The sequence below is a fragment of the Asterias rubens genome, chromosome 2 (genome assembly GCF_902459465.1).
Source record: "Asterias rubens chromosome 2, eAstRub1.3, whole genome shotgun sequence".
NCBI lineage: Eukaryota > Metazoa > Echinodermata > Asteroidea > Forcipulatida > Asteriidae > Asterias > Asterias rubens.
The window spans coordinates 20,891,912-20,907,715 of record NC_047063.1 but is presented as its reverse complement, the minus strand read 5'-3'; the positions used below and the strand labels follow the sequence as shown (position 1 = coordinate 20,907,715).

At 38.1% G+C, this 15,804-nt stretch overlaps 2 protein-coding genes across 7 annotated transcripts in view; both read left to right on the top strand.

Moving 5' to 3' along the window:
- LOC117307367 (voltage-dependent calcium channel subunit alpha-2/delta-2-like) overlaps positions 1–4,135 on the top strand; it is an 84,768-nt gene extending 80,633 nt beyond the window's left edge. For all 6 annotated transcript variants that reach the window (XM_033792106.1, XM_033792103.1, XM_033792105.1 and 3 more), the window contains one exon: positions 1,303–4,135. In XM_033792106.1, the coding sequence (XP_033647997.1) occupies positions 1,303–1,410 (108 nt within the window). In that variant the 3' untranslated portion in view covers positions 1,411–4,135. The remainder of the gene's footprint in view (positions 1–1,302) is intronic.
- Positions 4,136–9,198: 5,063 nt separating this feature from the next.
- Positions 9,199–13,915, top strand: LOC117307086 (potassium channel subfamily K member 1-like). The gene is made up of 2 exons (XM_033791741.1): positions 9,199–9,925; positions 12,696–13,915. Exons 1-2 carry the CDS (start codon positions 9,595–9,597, stop codon positions 13,643–13,645), a joined length of 1,281 nt encoding a protein of 426 aa, XP_033647632.1. The 5' UTR covers positions 9,199–9,594; the 3' UTR covers positions 13,646–13,915.
- Positions 13,916–15,804: the final 1,889 nt, after the last annotated feature.

Below are 15,804 nucleotides of genomic sequence, written 5' to 3'. Positions count from 1 at the left end.
AGCTCAATTGGTCATCGGAGTTGCGAGATAATAATGGCAGAAAAAACTCCCTTGTCTTGACTTCTTTCTCTAAAACTACGTTACTTCAGAGGGAGCAGTTTCTCACAATGTTTTATACTATTGCTCTTCATTGCTTGTTACCAAGTAAGTTTTTATGCTAACAATGATTTTGAGTAATTACCAGTAGTGTCCACTGCCGTTAAGGGGAAACTGGGTAAATAATGATTATAGTTTATGGTCCAACAAAAAAAAACATGGCTAGAGCAGGACTTGTACCTGTGGTCTCTAGATTCACATGCCAGGGCTCTAACAACTGAGCTATCTAGCCCTAATGTTAGTGGTTTCTGTATGTTGTGAATGTCCTTGTTCAGGGTGCTGATGGTCAGAAGCCTTTTAGTTATTGTGCTACTTACGGCAGATGATATTCTTCTTTCTTAAATCTGAAACTGATTTGTTTACCCTCAGAAAAAAACCCAAAAAACTTTATTCATAAATACCTCAGACAGTTTCGCTATTCCTATTGGTGGAGAGCGCGTCACGTGGATGTGTTTAAACCTTTGTTTATGACCAGTAAAAAGTGTTAAAACATGGGCGTGACACGCGAGCTTGCACCTGTGCTTATAAGCTTGTAAGTTTGTTCATTCCTATTGGTCGAGAGCAACCATTGAAATCATTGAAAACATTTGGCATTTATTTTACTTTCTGACCAAAAAGTGTTGATGTTTTTTTGACCAAAAAGGTATTTATGAATGGGAATCAAAGTATGTTGAATTGGTTTCAACTGTAGTGGGTGTAAACCACTAGTTGAAAACCTCTTCATCACACATTGATTCCCTTATTAGGTAACAAGAAAATTCTATAAAAGTCTATACCCCGTGTACATGTAGGAAATCCATTGTACTCAAAAAAACCTATCCCTACTTTTTTTCCAAAAACCAAATATGCCTGTAACTGTTACTGGTAAATCATTTTATAAAATTGCCAGTGGCTTTCAATAGGAGACTTTTGAGACGCTGGTGGCAGCAGACATAATGGTCCTTTTTTTGCGGCTCTGAGCGTGTGCGCGCCGCTTAGTATTGCCCGAGTAGGTCTGAGCACGCGCACTACTGTGAAAAAAGGACGGGTCTAAAAGTCTTCCACTCAGTTCACGTTTATTTCCATACTGTCAAAAACACAGTATTACAGAATGCAGCCATAATGTAATATATGTAGCGAACAGAGTAGTGAAGGTTCATGCAGGCTAAAGAAAGTGAACAGTATGGAGGCCGATTTGACTCTTTTTCTTTTTGTCTCTTTCCTCAGGAGTCGGTTTTGAAGTGCAGCTCTGCCTCGGTTCTAAGATGCTATCTTCCCCTCCTCCTTGGTCTTCATCTAGTCTTCGTCATCTTCACTCGGATGATCTCAGATTGATCCTTCAAGATCTCCCTTCTTGACTATCTTCCCGTATTTTTTCTTCTTTTTGTAAATAAAATCTTTTACAATCATTCAACTTCTTCAAACAAGAAGTCTTATTATATGTTAAATGCACACATTTTTTATATATATACAAATTATTACAGCTCTGTTTTGAATTTTATTGTTGCAATAATATTATATGTATCATAAGTTTATCTGTTTGTGTACATATTATTTGGTACATTTTAAAAGTTGTGGAGGGTATGAGTAAGTGTTGTTTTTTATGGTTTGGATAACAGTTTTATTTTTTGGATTACAGTAACTATAAAAAAAAAAGTGGTTTATTACTTCGTCGTGCTGTGGTCACCTTTGTACGGTGCCCTGTATACACAATGAATAATAGAGTTTTAACCCTTGTTTCTCAACATGAGTGCCAGACTCTTTTTTTTCTTCTAACCACTTTTGCCTCATAAGGCTGTTTTTTTTTCTCTCGAAAGTACAGCTTCGACACCGTCGCTCTGTCTTGTACCAATGTTTTCATAGTTGACGAACCCCAAAGGACTACAACAAATTGTATGTTATCAAACCAAGATGGCTGCTATATGATAGGACAAAAACATTTTGTGAAAGCTCAGTTAAAGAACTCATGAATTTGGCCACCAAGGCTTAAAAATTATACCCCATTTTTTCAGGGAGTGAGTGCTTTTACAACTTGATGGATAAACAACTAATGTGCCTGGGACAATCAGCAACACTACTTATTTGGACTTTTTGAAACAGAAAAACTACATGGAGATAACAGTTGCGAGTTGGTCAACACAAAAAGGATGTATCATTCTGGCCCCTTTCTTTCATGAAGCTTTACTGTAACCAAGTTTAGTGTTTGTTAATTTTGTTTACCCATACACCGATGTGTGTTAGCATTGTATATTCGGTACTTCCCGGAGTGCTGTGAAGAAATATCACATGCTTGCTACTTGGGTGGGATTCAAACCCACGACCCTTGCAAATTCTAGAGCAGTGTCTAACCATCTAGACTACCAAGATTGCCCGGTAGCTAGAGGCAGGAGATGTTGTCTGTGCTGATGCTAGAAAACAAATTTTCCAAATTATGACTTTGGATTTCTGTAAGGTTGCATGCAGCCATGGTGCACATCGATTCAATCCTGAAGGAAAGTGCATTTTATCCAAAACCAATGTTATGTCTCAATAGTAGAGTGTTGTACTATCGCTTACTCTAATTTGTTCAGTAACAAATATTCGTACTATAACTTTTAAACAGTCATGTTCAATCCAAGTATTCAACAGAGACTTGTAGTTACCAAAGAACTTTTTTTCCAGCTTCATCTGTAGTTATAGACGCCCTTCAGAGCCAAGTCGGAGAGATTCATTTTTGTAGTTTAGAAAATCGGGTATGTGGTATCATTCATTGGATCTGAAGTAAACATGAATTATTCCATTTGAAATTTATCACTAGATATTAGAAAAATTGTGAGATCTGTGAGTGGATGTAATGTAATCAAGCTTGCTTTTGTTTCTAGCCGACAAAAAAAACCCAACTCTGACACCATGCAGCCATGGTGTTGTTGTTATGTTGTCTGTTCAAACACAAAAACCTGTTTGGACCTCACTTTTACGCTGTCACAACTGCGAGTGCCAAACTCATTGCAAAAAAGCACAAGTTTCATGCAATGCAATCATATTAACCATATCACTGTTAAATCAGGTGTGCCAATCAAAACAAAAGTACACCGCTTTCTCCAGAAGCCGATCAGAGCATACTGATCGAAACATCGAGTTAGAACCAACGGTTCTTTACAGAACCACCCCAACTCATTTAGAGATAATCACCCCGACTCGTTTAGAGATGACCACCCCGACTCATTAGAGATACATGTAGCAAGGGTGTTACCGCAAACCTTTCCATAAAATAAATGGGTTTAAATTATTCCTTATAAAGTGCAGATTTTTGCCAACCCTGTGAACATTTGTTTTAATAGCCAATGCTGCACGTACAATTGTTGACAAGTGTTGGTAAACACAAAGGGATGTTTACTCGGAAGCAATTGTTAAATGGTCACTTGATATTTTGTAAAACAGTACTCTTGAATGTATTTGGGATATAGGGAACCAAACAATCATGGCGGTGGGATGGGTTAGGTGAAGAAAGAAGAGTGACTGTTTCGTTGTGCAATAACTTTTTGGTAAAATCTATGTAGCTGTATTCTTGCGTAGTGGTGTCTGCAGTTTTCGGGAACTATTTATCCAGTACTTCTCTATATATATATTTTGTTCTTTCTCGAAGCACTATCAATGTTTTCGTAACTACGCCCATTTGTAACTATTTAAAAGTAAACAACTATTTAGTGAAGGCTTTTACGCTCTATTTATCTGTCAACAATTTTAATCAATAGTATTCAAACTTGGAGTTTGACCTTTAAAAAGTATTTTAATCTTTCTCAACGAGTAAACTCACTTTGATGAGATTGAATGTCTTAATCTAAAAATTGATAACGAGAACAAATTTCTGAAGTTTGTTCCGAAATATACAATGTTGGAGGCAATTAGAATTACAATCACACATTACTGCAATTATAGTGGTGGATCATATTGATGTATTCTTCGTCGGGCACGTGTAAGTCGTTCGTTTACGCGCAGTCGCACGTTTGTTGTCTTCGTAAATTGAACGTAAGGTTCCATACTGACCACCTAAAATTACGGCTGGTTTAGGAGACTAGAACGTAGAATCAAAATTGTACACGGTATAAAAAGAATTGGGATTTGGGATTTGGTCACGTACAATACATTGTTTTCACAGTGCATTTATTCATTTTAGGAATGACATTTCTAAAAGAAAACAAAATCTACACCTTCCAAAACTTAAATTTGTTTCCGGGAATCAGATGTGAGTCGGTTATCGGCTACACCCGTGTCGAGTAACTATTATAACCTTTTCAATACTGATGTATATTCTCTTCCTTTACCTATAGCACGGTTATCTTGCACACACATTTTAGGAAATTCAGAGACATTTTGTTTCAATCAAATCGAGCGCCATCTAGAAGCTCGAGCGTGCTCCTCGGCGCTGGCCAAGCCGGTGTCTCGTTTCAGCGTGTCTACAAAGGAGAGACATCTTCTCCCACGCGAAGCCTTGCCTTGTTTCATGCCACTTGTTTATTATATATATTGTATTCTGAAATCCCTTTGTTCTACATCTCTGCCTATGTTTTTGAAATGCATTGTATAGTTTTTAGGTTTGTTAAGTCTCGTGCAAGTACCCTTGTTCTTTCGGTTTATAAATAGTCGGTGTAAGAGGTTTTTGTTTGTATGATATTCCTGTAAAACCCAACAGCGGTTTAGCTTTATTTAAAATAATTTAATAAGGACCAGTACTGTAGATGGCGTTAGGTATGGATACCAAAGTTTGCAGTATCGGGGGGTTTTTCCCAACTGTTGGGTTCTAGTTAAGTGTTGTTTGATGGTAGATGCTTTTGGATTTTGTTTGATTTTGTTGCATCGTGTTTAACAAAGACTTGTAGTGCGCACAATCCACCATGCTGTGTGATCAAGGCGCAGTATTACCATACCAAAACGAAAGAAAAACAGACATAACTAAATTAGTCCTTGAAAACTTTTGACATAAGATAAGCAACAAATTAAGAAGTAACCAATTAAACCAACCCCTTTTACAATCCGAGAATATATTAATAATTATGGAGGCTTCATCTAGATGCTGTTTGATCATGTGCGATTTTAAAATCATCTTGAATATCAATATGTTGCCGCTTGTTGGAGTGTGTTCGTGTTGGGTTTTCAACATTTTTTAAATGTTAATGAAGTTTTTCACATTCAGTAATCACAGTTGTCTCATTGTTCAATATTTGAATCTAAAGGATATTACATCAAGGTATATCATAATTGTGTAACATTGTAGTAACTTATAAAGCAAATTCATAAAATACGGTGGCATCATGTACTCGGAAATTAAAATCATATTAGAGGTTAATCGAAAATGACAATCTTTAAGGGAAATTATAAGGCAGTGGACACTATTGGTAATTACTCAAAACAATTATTGGCATAAAACCTTACTTGGTAACGTGTAATGGGGAGCTGTTGATAGTATAAAACATTGTGAGAAACGGCTATTCTGAAGTAACGTAGTTTCTAGAAATAAGTAATTTTCCAGGAATTTGATTTCGAGACTTCAGAGTTAGATTTTGAGGTCTCTAAATCAAGCATCTGGGGGCTGAAAGCACACAACTCCGTGTGACAAAGGTGTTTTTCTTTCATTATTATCTCGCAACTTCGACGACCAATTTTGGAAGAAATCTTCACAGGTTAGTTAGTGAGAAGACTGGTCTTTGACAATTACCAGCAGTGTCCAGTGTCTTTAAGGTTGTGGATATAAACACAATATTTAAAAACAGTTACATGTTACGTGAAGAAGAAAAAATAGTAACCGAAATGTTTTCATAGGTGAGAGAGAGAGAGAGAGAGAGAGAGAGAGAGAGAGAGAGAGAGAGAGATTGAGTCAACGTTAAAAAAATGAGGTCTCGTAATGTGTGTAGAAAAAAATCACAGTTCACAACTTTAACTACTTTATTGAAATAGATAAAGGCTCCTATATAGATGTCTGCTAGCTTAGTTTTTAGGCCTGTGGTTTTTCTGAGGCAATTTAGTGTGGTTCTTCTAACAAAACGACACAATTCTCAGGATCAGGAGAGATTGTCTTTCACCATTCACTGTGCGTTAATTATTATAGATTTGGGAAGGGCAATTACAATAAGGGCGCGTGTGTGATCACACCTTAAAAAAAAAAGTAGAAGTAGCTATAGCATTGCGATATATTTATTCAAACTATGAATAATTCATGTGTAATCAAGATTGCCTTTAGTTGTATATACTATATTTCATGTTTTGTTTTTATATAATATCTTGAAATGTCCCGACCCGGTTTATTATTACACTGAAGTGTTTGATTTCTTTAGCTTTTGTTTTTGTGTTAACGTTTATGATGATCATGTTTGTTTAAAGATGTACATGTATTCACTACGCCAGTGTCGAATTTTCATAGAGTTGCTTAAGCAGAAAGGTTTGCTTAACAATTATTTTCTACTTTCTTCTAGCAGAAATGAGTAGGATACAAGACACAGATTGTACTTTGTATTTTGGCTGTTAAAGGCAGTGGACACTATTGGTAATTACTCAAAATAATTAATAGCATAAAACCTTACTTGGTGTCGAGTAAGGGGGAGAGGTTGATGGTATAAAACATTGTGAGAAACGGCTCCCTCTGAAGTGCCATTGTTTTCGAGAAAGAAGTAATTTTCCACTATTTGATTTTGAGACCTCAAATTTAGACCATCTAAACGCACACAACTTCGTGTGACAAGTTTTTTTTCTTTCATTGTTATCTCGCAACTTCGATGACCGATTGAGCTCAAATTTTCACAGGTTTGTTATTTTATGCATATGTTGAGATACACCAACTGTGAAGGCTAGTCTTTGACAATTCCCAATAGTGTCCACTGCCTTCAACCATGTTCTGATAAGCATTATAATGGTGTGCTTAGCTACTCTTTGTTGCAGCTCTGTGAAGATGGGCCCTGGTCATATAACGGGCATTAGTTACAGGGAACGGGCATTAGTTACGGGGAACTTGGAGTCCGATATATGAAATGCCTGCAAAAGAAACATTTCTGTATGAATAAACACAAGATACATGTTTCTATGACGAAGCAAGGAGGTAGATGGACGAAGTAACCAATTAAAGGGAAGGTACACGTTTGGTAATTACTCGTTTGTATGCGTCTTATAATCACTTTGAAGTTGATGAAATGTTGATTTGTGTGTGTTTCTGGTGGATGGTTGCCCGGAGCAAGTTGCCTGTAAATTGACTCCTAGGATGTTTGACAATGTGTTAGGTTGCTGATTGAAACGAAACGAATTACAAAAAGTTGAGCTGACAGGAGAACGTCCATTTATGTGAAATAAAGCAACCAAATTATCCTTTAAAAAGGTCTCACTTATTCATGTTCTTGATTATTGTGAACTTAAAATTCAGTTCCGTCACGTTTATTAACGATATTTATTAAAGTTTATCGGGTTACGGATACTGCTTTGAGTACATGCACTTCGACTGTAATTTAACTTGGCAAGCATTGCTGGTGTGTCAAGACACAAATAAACAATCTTCGAATGTTTGCATTATTTCCTTGATTGGTTGTCGTATTTTGTGAATTTGTTGTTTCGAACTTATTTTAAAACTTTGTGGGGGTCAATGACGAAGTATGATAGCGCACTTACACGCTGTATCTGTTTGTAGTTTTGGGAATTAAAATAAGAATCTCAAAGGAATATTCTTCCCGTCAGTCTTGCTCGGGTGTACAGTCTTCTCACTTGGTGTATCTCAACATATGCATAAAATAAAAAACCTGTGAAAATTTGAGCTCAATCGGTCGTCGAAGTTGCGAGATAATAATGAAAGAAAAAAACACCCTTGTCACACGAAGTTGTGTGCTTTCAGATGCTTGATTTCGAGACCTCAAGTTCTAAATCTGAGGTCTCGAAATCAAATTCGTGGAAAATAACTTTGTTCTCGAAGACTACATTACTTCAGAGGGAGCCGTTTCTCACAATGTTTTATACTATCAACCTCTCTCCATTACTCGTTACCAAGAAAGGTTTTATGCTGATAATTATTTTGAGTATTAACCAATAGTGTCCACTGCCTTTAAACCAAGATATGATACGGAAGGGATAACACAGTCTGTAAAGTTAATGTCTTCGAACAAAGACAATATGCTGGTAACCCTTTGTACTATGAAAATGATTTATTATAACAATGATAATAAATAAAAAGCTGAGGCATTTTCCTGAAGACGAGCAAAGTAAGGGTTTTGACGCGATTCCATTTCAAATAAACCGTGTTGGTACAGATCACCTTAGACTGCATGCAATCAGACATAAGTAACACCAAAGAAGACTGAGATAAGACGAGTTTCTCTTTCCCTTGATGCCTTTTTTTTTTAGCGTGTTCCCATAAAAAATCAAAAATAAACTAGAGTGGGCGCGTAAATAGTTGATCGGCAACGGCCTGATTTTTAACGAACCAATCGGGCGTGTCTGTGTCTTTAAGTTTTAGTTCTAGTGTGTCAAAAATAACTAACTAATTAGTACAGTGCTAACTCACATCGGCGTATGGGTAAAATCCAAAAATAATATCCCCGATGCAAATCTAACATCTCTTATAACTAACTAATTATTTGCGGTTTTTTTTTACATTAGCTAAATCTCATTTTATACAAAATTTTAATGACAATTTTTGTTTTCATCTTAATTGTGCATAGATATAGTTTCGAGCAAATATGTTATTTCTGAAGAAAGCGTGTTTGTCACTTGATCACATGACGTGTTTCCTCATTCTGATACGCGATAGTCAACGAAAGAAAAAGGCCATTATCCTCCTCCTGGAACAATCCTGATGACCAACTTTTTTTTCTTTGGCCTAAACAGTTGGTATTATTGTGTACCCCAGTTACCGTAAACAGCTAACTTTAAGTAATACTTTTATCAAATGTTGTAAGCTACTGTCACGTTTGTATAGAGAACATTTTTATACACTCCGTGCATCTGATTTATTTGGGTTTTTCTATGAGAACAACAAAATCACAAATGGTTTTGGGTTGAGTAGTTCCACAGAAAGACGAGACTAAGTTTGAATGGGTTTGGGGGGGATAATGGTTGTGCACCCACATTCCACACAGCCGACACGTAACGTGGTTAACAGATAACAAAATGTACTCGTAGGGCCTACACCATCAAGTAGTACACAACTGGTGGAAGGTCGCAATCAGTAAAGGTCCCAACTGGACTGTTTTTTAGCGATAGCAAAACCAACTTTAGTTTTGTATGCATGTTGCAAAGATTAACTCTAGTTCATAGTCGAACTAGCACAACACTGAGGGACATTACTTGTACCACAGAAAGGATTTATTTTCGGGGGTACTGTTGGCTTTCTCAAAAACTTGTCAACAACGGTTCTCTACATGTTTACATCACCAACGTACGGCATGACTTTTGAAAGCTTTCACTAAGTCACAAAGCTACACAGTGCAACAACGTGAAATTGAATTTACAAGTAACTGTCTTCAACTGTATTTGAGTCTGATATTTTCCCGTTAAACTCCGTTGAACATGAAGCGATGGCAACAAATGCTGCTAGCCTGGTTTCTCTTCATAGCATACCTAATGGTAGGTGCTTTCGTCTTCCGAGCCATTGAACTACCGGGCGAACAACTCGCAGTGCAAGAGTTCACCAAATCTATGGACGAATTTTTAGCCTTGCATCCGGGCGTCTCGAAGGAGGAATTTTTCAGATACAGTTTGGCGGTTGTGAAGGCAGTCGACAGAGGTGTTATTGACTTGAATAGTTATCAGATTGGTGGCCAGGGAGAGGGGGAGCGAAAAAACACTTGGGATTTGCCGAATGCATTCTTCTTTTCTGCAACTGTAGTGACAACCATTGGTAAGGTCATTTTGTTGATTTCTCTTTTCAATTGAATTTGATTATTTATTTGGTACAGCAAACTTGCCAGTTGGCCTATAGACTTCCACATTTAATTTTTTCCTTGCACAACTGGATAATTGTCCGTATCCTGCCACCACTTCTTCACTCATTTCCACAAAAAGGGATATCTCATTAGGGTAAATTAGAAACTATATTATTTCATATCGAACGAAAAGGTGGCGGCGTGATACGGAAACTTTTCCGCTAAGTTAAATCGAAGTGCTTTTGGAAAAAAAAGTTAATCTCATAAGCATGGTAATTTTTAAAGAACACAATTCGCCTCGGGAACAATCCTCGGGAGCTAATATCGACTAGTCACCCTCAAACCTAGTAATAGGCAAATCTGTATAAAATCGTGGTGGCTGTTATTTTTGTTTCGGAACCTTGACAATAGTATAATAAAAAATATAAACTAGACATTGAGAGTTTGTGAACAAACTCTAGGTGTTCGGTTTCCGGGAGTAAAAGCATGCATTAAAAAACAATTATTACACCTTGCTACGCCCCCCCCCCCCCAAAAAAAAGGAAAGTGGTTTTCAAAATTAAATGTTAACCCAGTTTTAACACAGTTTCTGCATCTTTGACTAAATTTTACAAAGATTCTGAGTCATGCCATGGAGGTAGTTGATCATACTATACCAGTGATGGACCTATTTTCATGGAATTATGCTTAAGCACGACAAGTAGCTTACCAGCTAAACTACCATTTCATATTATAATTTGTAAGTGGTTTCCTGCTCATTTCTGCTTTTGTTAAGACAATTGTTAAGGAATATTTTCTGCTTAAGCAGCTCTATGAAATTGGGCCTTGGCGAGTTCTCATCCGGAATGTTTTTTTGTTGCGCAGATTGCGCAGATAGACAAAAGTTTATTTGTATTTTTTATTATCTTGTTGTGACATTGTCAAGTAACATTTTAGGCAAGAACCCAGACCCCAAAGCGATTCTTACCTGACTAATTTTGCTTAATTGCCGAAAGGCAAGGTGGGAAGGAAAATGGGGTCTAAACCGCCCCCTTTCCATCCAGCAATGCCTTTTGAGAATTCAGCAAAATCAGCCGTGATGATTTGCGTTGAGGTCTAAAAGCTTCAGTTCCGTCGATACGGATGAGATAAAAACAATGGCTGCTGCATGGCTGTTGGTACTTTTTGTACGTCACAAAAACAGACAAAAACACTGAGTCACATTCTAGTATTTGGTATGTTGTTTACTTCAATCGCTGAACCAAGACTAAAACTTGCCAATCGAGGACAATCTATGCATTCCTCTTTAAAATGGGTAAAGATGACGTCACCGAAATGAAAACCCCTTTAAAAGACCTGCTTGAACGAAAATGTCAAGTCGTGAACTTTGCTTTATTTTCATTTGAAATGTTTTCAATAGATAAGGTTATTATCGAGTCATATGACTACAATAAGATTTTAATTGTGTCGAGAAAAAACACCACAATCATTTCGAATACAGCGCTTTTCTGAAAGATTCGCGAAAAGCTCCGTTACGTAATCACTCATGTTACGTCATAGTTGGGAGCTCCATTTTTGTCTAAGCCGCTTTGTTGCATCGTTGAGGTATAACAATTTGTCATTTTGACGCGCGCCGTCAACGGCAGAAGTGTTTTTACTTTTTTTTTTTTTAACCTTGAGGTCGGGGCCTGATTTTTTACTCGATAATTATGAAAAATTCAGAAGTGTTCACGTATCAAAATTACACTTAAAAGGTGAACAAACGTATTATAAACAAGTTAAATTAGCATTTCCGTTAAAAAAACAATCCGGCCAAGCAGTTGTTATACACCACATAGAGCACCTTCCTTCAATTAGGCTTTAACCGTTAAGTTTACTTGTTATGGGGTTTGGTCGTGATATGAAGCTTACATGTTTAAAGTGTCTACTCAACCCTTGTTAGCCAGCTCAACATACCTATGCTATAAGAAACAGCAATAATAATATATACTGTTGTTATGACACTGCTCTAGAATTGCAAAAGGTCGTGGCGTTCGAATCCCACCCGAGTAATATGCCTGTATTTTTGTTCTTCACACAACTCGGGGAAAGTACAGTATACAGTGCTAACACACATCGGTGTACATGTATATGGGTAAAACCAAACATGTTTATAACTCACCTCTTGCTTGTTCTGCATTCAGGTTGGCTAAAACACGGTCACGTGGGATGACCTAATATAGTCTAGTGCTCGCGCGCGCGTGTTTGCGGGAACAAAATGTCCTTTCTTTTCCAGATTTCTGTTCACTCTTATTTCACATTTAAAACCGAGACTAGTGTACGTCTACCCCCCCCCCCCCCTCGGGTCTGTGAGTGACCAGAAGAGGGGCCTATTTCCCTCTTCTGGTCACTCAACATCCCTCGGGGGCATAGACGTATACTAGTTACCTCATTGCCAGTCAATGTGTATATTATTCTTTGTCCCATGAATGTTCTTTATCTCCGATGCAAATTTAACAACATTGTTGAAAAACGCGTTTTACATTGACTTGTTGAAAATTCGGAGAGAATTTTAAAGACACTGGACACTAGCTGTAATTGTCAAAGACCAGTCTTCTCACTTGGTGAATCTCAATATAAGCATACAACAACAAACCTGTGAAATCTTGAGCTCCATATTAGTCGCGGGCCTGATTGGTCATCGAAGTTGCGAAGTGAAAGTGAAACAAAAATCACCCTTGTAACACGAAGTTGTGTTAAGATTTGTATTTGTTGTCTGTTTTGAAGGTTACGGTGATCTCACGCCCTACTCGGATACGGGCCGTATTTGTTGCATGATCTACGGGGCGATCGGCTTACCTCTCACTGGATGGGTTCTAGGAGTTCTCGCTCGGTCACTGACAGCGTACTGGACCAAGGCCTTGGACCGGGCCAACAAACTCTTGAAATGCTGCATCAAATTCGCCCGTCTCCGTAAGGCTCTCATGTTCGTCATAACCACAACACTCCTGTACATGGTACTGCTTCAAGTACCAGCGATATTACTCGGCACCATAGAGCAATGGGACTTGTTAACTTCGGTGTATTATTGTTTTGTCACGCTGACTACAATAGGATTTGGTGACGTAGTGCCTGGCACACACACGGAGTATGCGGAGTTAGGCCGATGGGTTCTGAGGGTGTGCATTGTACTGTATGTGATCTTTGGGTTGAGTTTGCTTCTCGCACTTAGCACTGCTATCGCCACACGCGCCCATAAGACGGTGAAGAAGACCATGATGAAAGAGAACAGCTACTACCTCGATGATACCGCGAGCTCGAAGAAAAGGCGGGAACGTTCAAGGAGCATGGTGGAGAATGAGATTGCTCTGCAGAATGTGCACGGTCTGTCGTCTGCTCGGACGGATGTCCCCCTCACAGAACCGAGTGATAACCAGCTTCCACACCTGGCTAAAAATATGGACGAGGAACTAGCGAAAGTTGCGGCACAGGAGTGGGCAGATACACTTAGCAGCCAAACTGAGACAGGTTCCCCACCGTGTTACGATGCAATCGTAGACTCGTCCATGTCTGCCCATCAGAACGGCAGGCTAAGTTCAACTGTGGCGGAAATGTTCACTCGTACCTCAAGCAGAGAGCGTGAAACAAGAGGAGAAAGGAATGACAACGCCTCTATTATTACATTGACGGATTGCGAGTGTGCTAACGGCAATCCAGTCGCTGTCGAAATGCACTGAATGAGAACACGGCTATACGGCTAAGGTTACGGCTAGGCCTATTCGTCATCTTCACCAAGATGGTGTTCTGTTTCATGCAGATAATATCTTGAACTTTGATCAAAGCTCCCATATCCAAGGCCGGTCTTTTAAGGGACACGTTGCCATGGATCGGGCGAGTATAGGTATATGAAAATCGTTTGTACTCTGTTATGTGGTACCTTTTGTAACACAAAACACAATGTCCACAGATTTACATTAAACTTGCACCGTTTAAATAGAAAGCGTACCTTGAAGTTGCTGGGGTGCTGTAGCTCGAGAAATGGGTAAAACAATGTCATTAAAAAAAAGTTTTTTACATGCTAAAATAATTTTCGTCCCATGATCACCGAAATTAAAATTATTTTCATGACATTACTCATCATTTCTCAAGAACTATATATACAACACCTCAGCAAGTAATATTTTCAGGGAAGCTTTCTACTATCAATATCTTCAAACTGTGTAATTTTAATGTAAATCTGTGGACATTGTGTTTTTGTGTCTACAAAAAGTACATAGACCTTTTAAAAGGGAATATAACGATCTACACATTATGCCTCGAACTTGCACGGTTTCCTTAAAAGTCCTGAACTAACTCTGCAAGCCAATTTGTGGAGTCGAATTAATTTTGACTCCACAAAATGGTCGAACGAAAAGGAAAACCACGCAATTTCGAAACATGTGTGTGGATCATTGTAATCTACCTTTTAATCATCTTTCTAACCATATGCATTTCATATCAAACGGTAACCAACTCATTTCATAAACCAACTCACCCGACCCAAGGCAAAGTGTCCCTTAAAAAAGAAAACAATAACATTCCTAAGCAGTTTCATGTCTTAGCCAGTAATATTTGTAACACGCAATAATTGCACACCTGATGATGAAGGTTACCGGTAGTAATTCGGTTGATGTTGTTTTTGTTTTTGTTGTTCGATTTATTCGATTTATTTTTAGAGGAAAGACTTGTGTACAATAATTTCACTCCAAAATCCTGTTTATCTTATGGGAAATATCTTTAAGATCAATGACCATTAATTTGGCAAAACCGAAAAGTATTTAACTGTTTCTTTATATTTTTTTTTTAAGCTACAGTATTTTTCACATATTTTCGGATCTGCAAATGGTCTCCACTGTTGATATTCGCCTTTCCCTTTTCGAAACCACTGCTTATAGGCTTTGGGTTCGGCTTCAGGCTCCGTCATCTCGTTTGAAGCCCTGAGCGCGTATACGCAAAGCACATGCAACTGTCAAAACAACCGCGGGGCCAAACTAGCCTAAGCCGAATACAAAGCCGAAGCCGTCGTTTCGAAAAGTGCAAATGGCATCGAGTATATCTGGGAAAGTAGTGGCGCACTGAATTAATTATTTATATGTATACAAACAAGTAATATTAATATGATTATTTATTTTCTTCACTGAACTACGTTCTTCCATTAATATTATAAGGTGACTATTACGTTGTCAAATGGGTAGTCATTTAGTGTATATATTTGTATTTGTGCTGTTAATTATGATTGTTGGATTTATTTAATAATTTATAACTGTTATAATAAAGTTTTTATGAAATGTCATTTACGGAATGTTTTGTGTGATTGCCCCTTTTCGGTTATTATGCTAACGTGAGCTAAAAATTATTTGGAGATGAAATGACCACGAATACTTAGCTGTTAATTAAAATTTGAAGTCACAATAAATCACTTGCGTTCGGCTGTCCCGGCAAAAGTATACGAAGCTCAGCAAACATGCTCCGGCCCCTTCCTAGTCCATTGGACACTGCATCCGTATAGTGCTGCACAGAATACCTCAGCATCAACATAATCAAATCGTTATCTGTAAAATTCGTCAACAAGACGACGAAATGTCATTGTTTCGGAGTTGTGCAACCGTCGAAGAGATGTCTTTTCATAAACCCCGGAACGAACCGGAGAGGGGTGGCTTGATATCGGATCGTGCAGAAAAAGTAAACAGAAGGATCCGGAACGATTCTCAGACCCGGACCAAAAAAGAGAACGAAAACAAGAATGTTTACAATGCAAGCCCTTGATTGGTTGATAAAGCCTCGGCGTATTCTGCGTGGATCAATTTTCAACCAACAGAACGCGTTCTCATTGCGTCGTGATCGTTATCGTTTCCGT

Excerpts from the sequence above, each read along its gene's own strand:
- LOC117307086 (XM_033791741.1), top strand. The coding sequence starts at position 9,595 with ATGAAGCGATGGCAACAAATGCTGCTAGCCTGGTTTCTCTTCATAGCA. Across the intron at positions 9,926-12,695 it reads AACTGTAGTGACAACCATTG|GTTACGGTGATCTCACGCCC; the intron begins GTAAGGTCATTT and ends TCTGTTTTGAAG.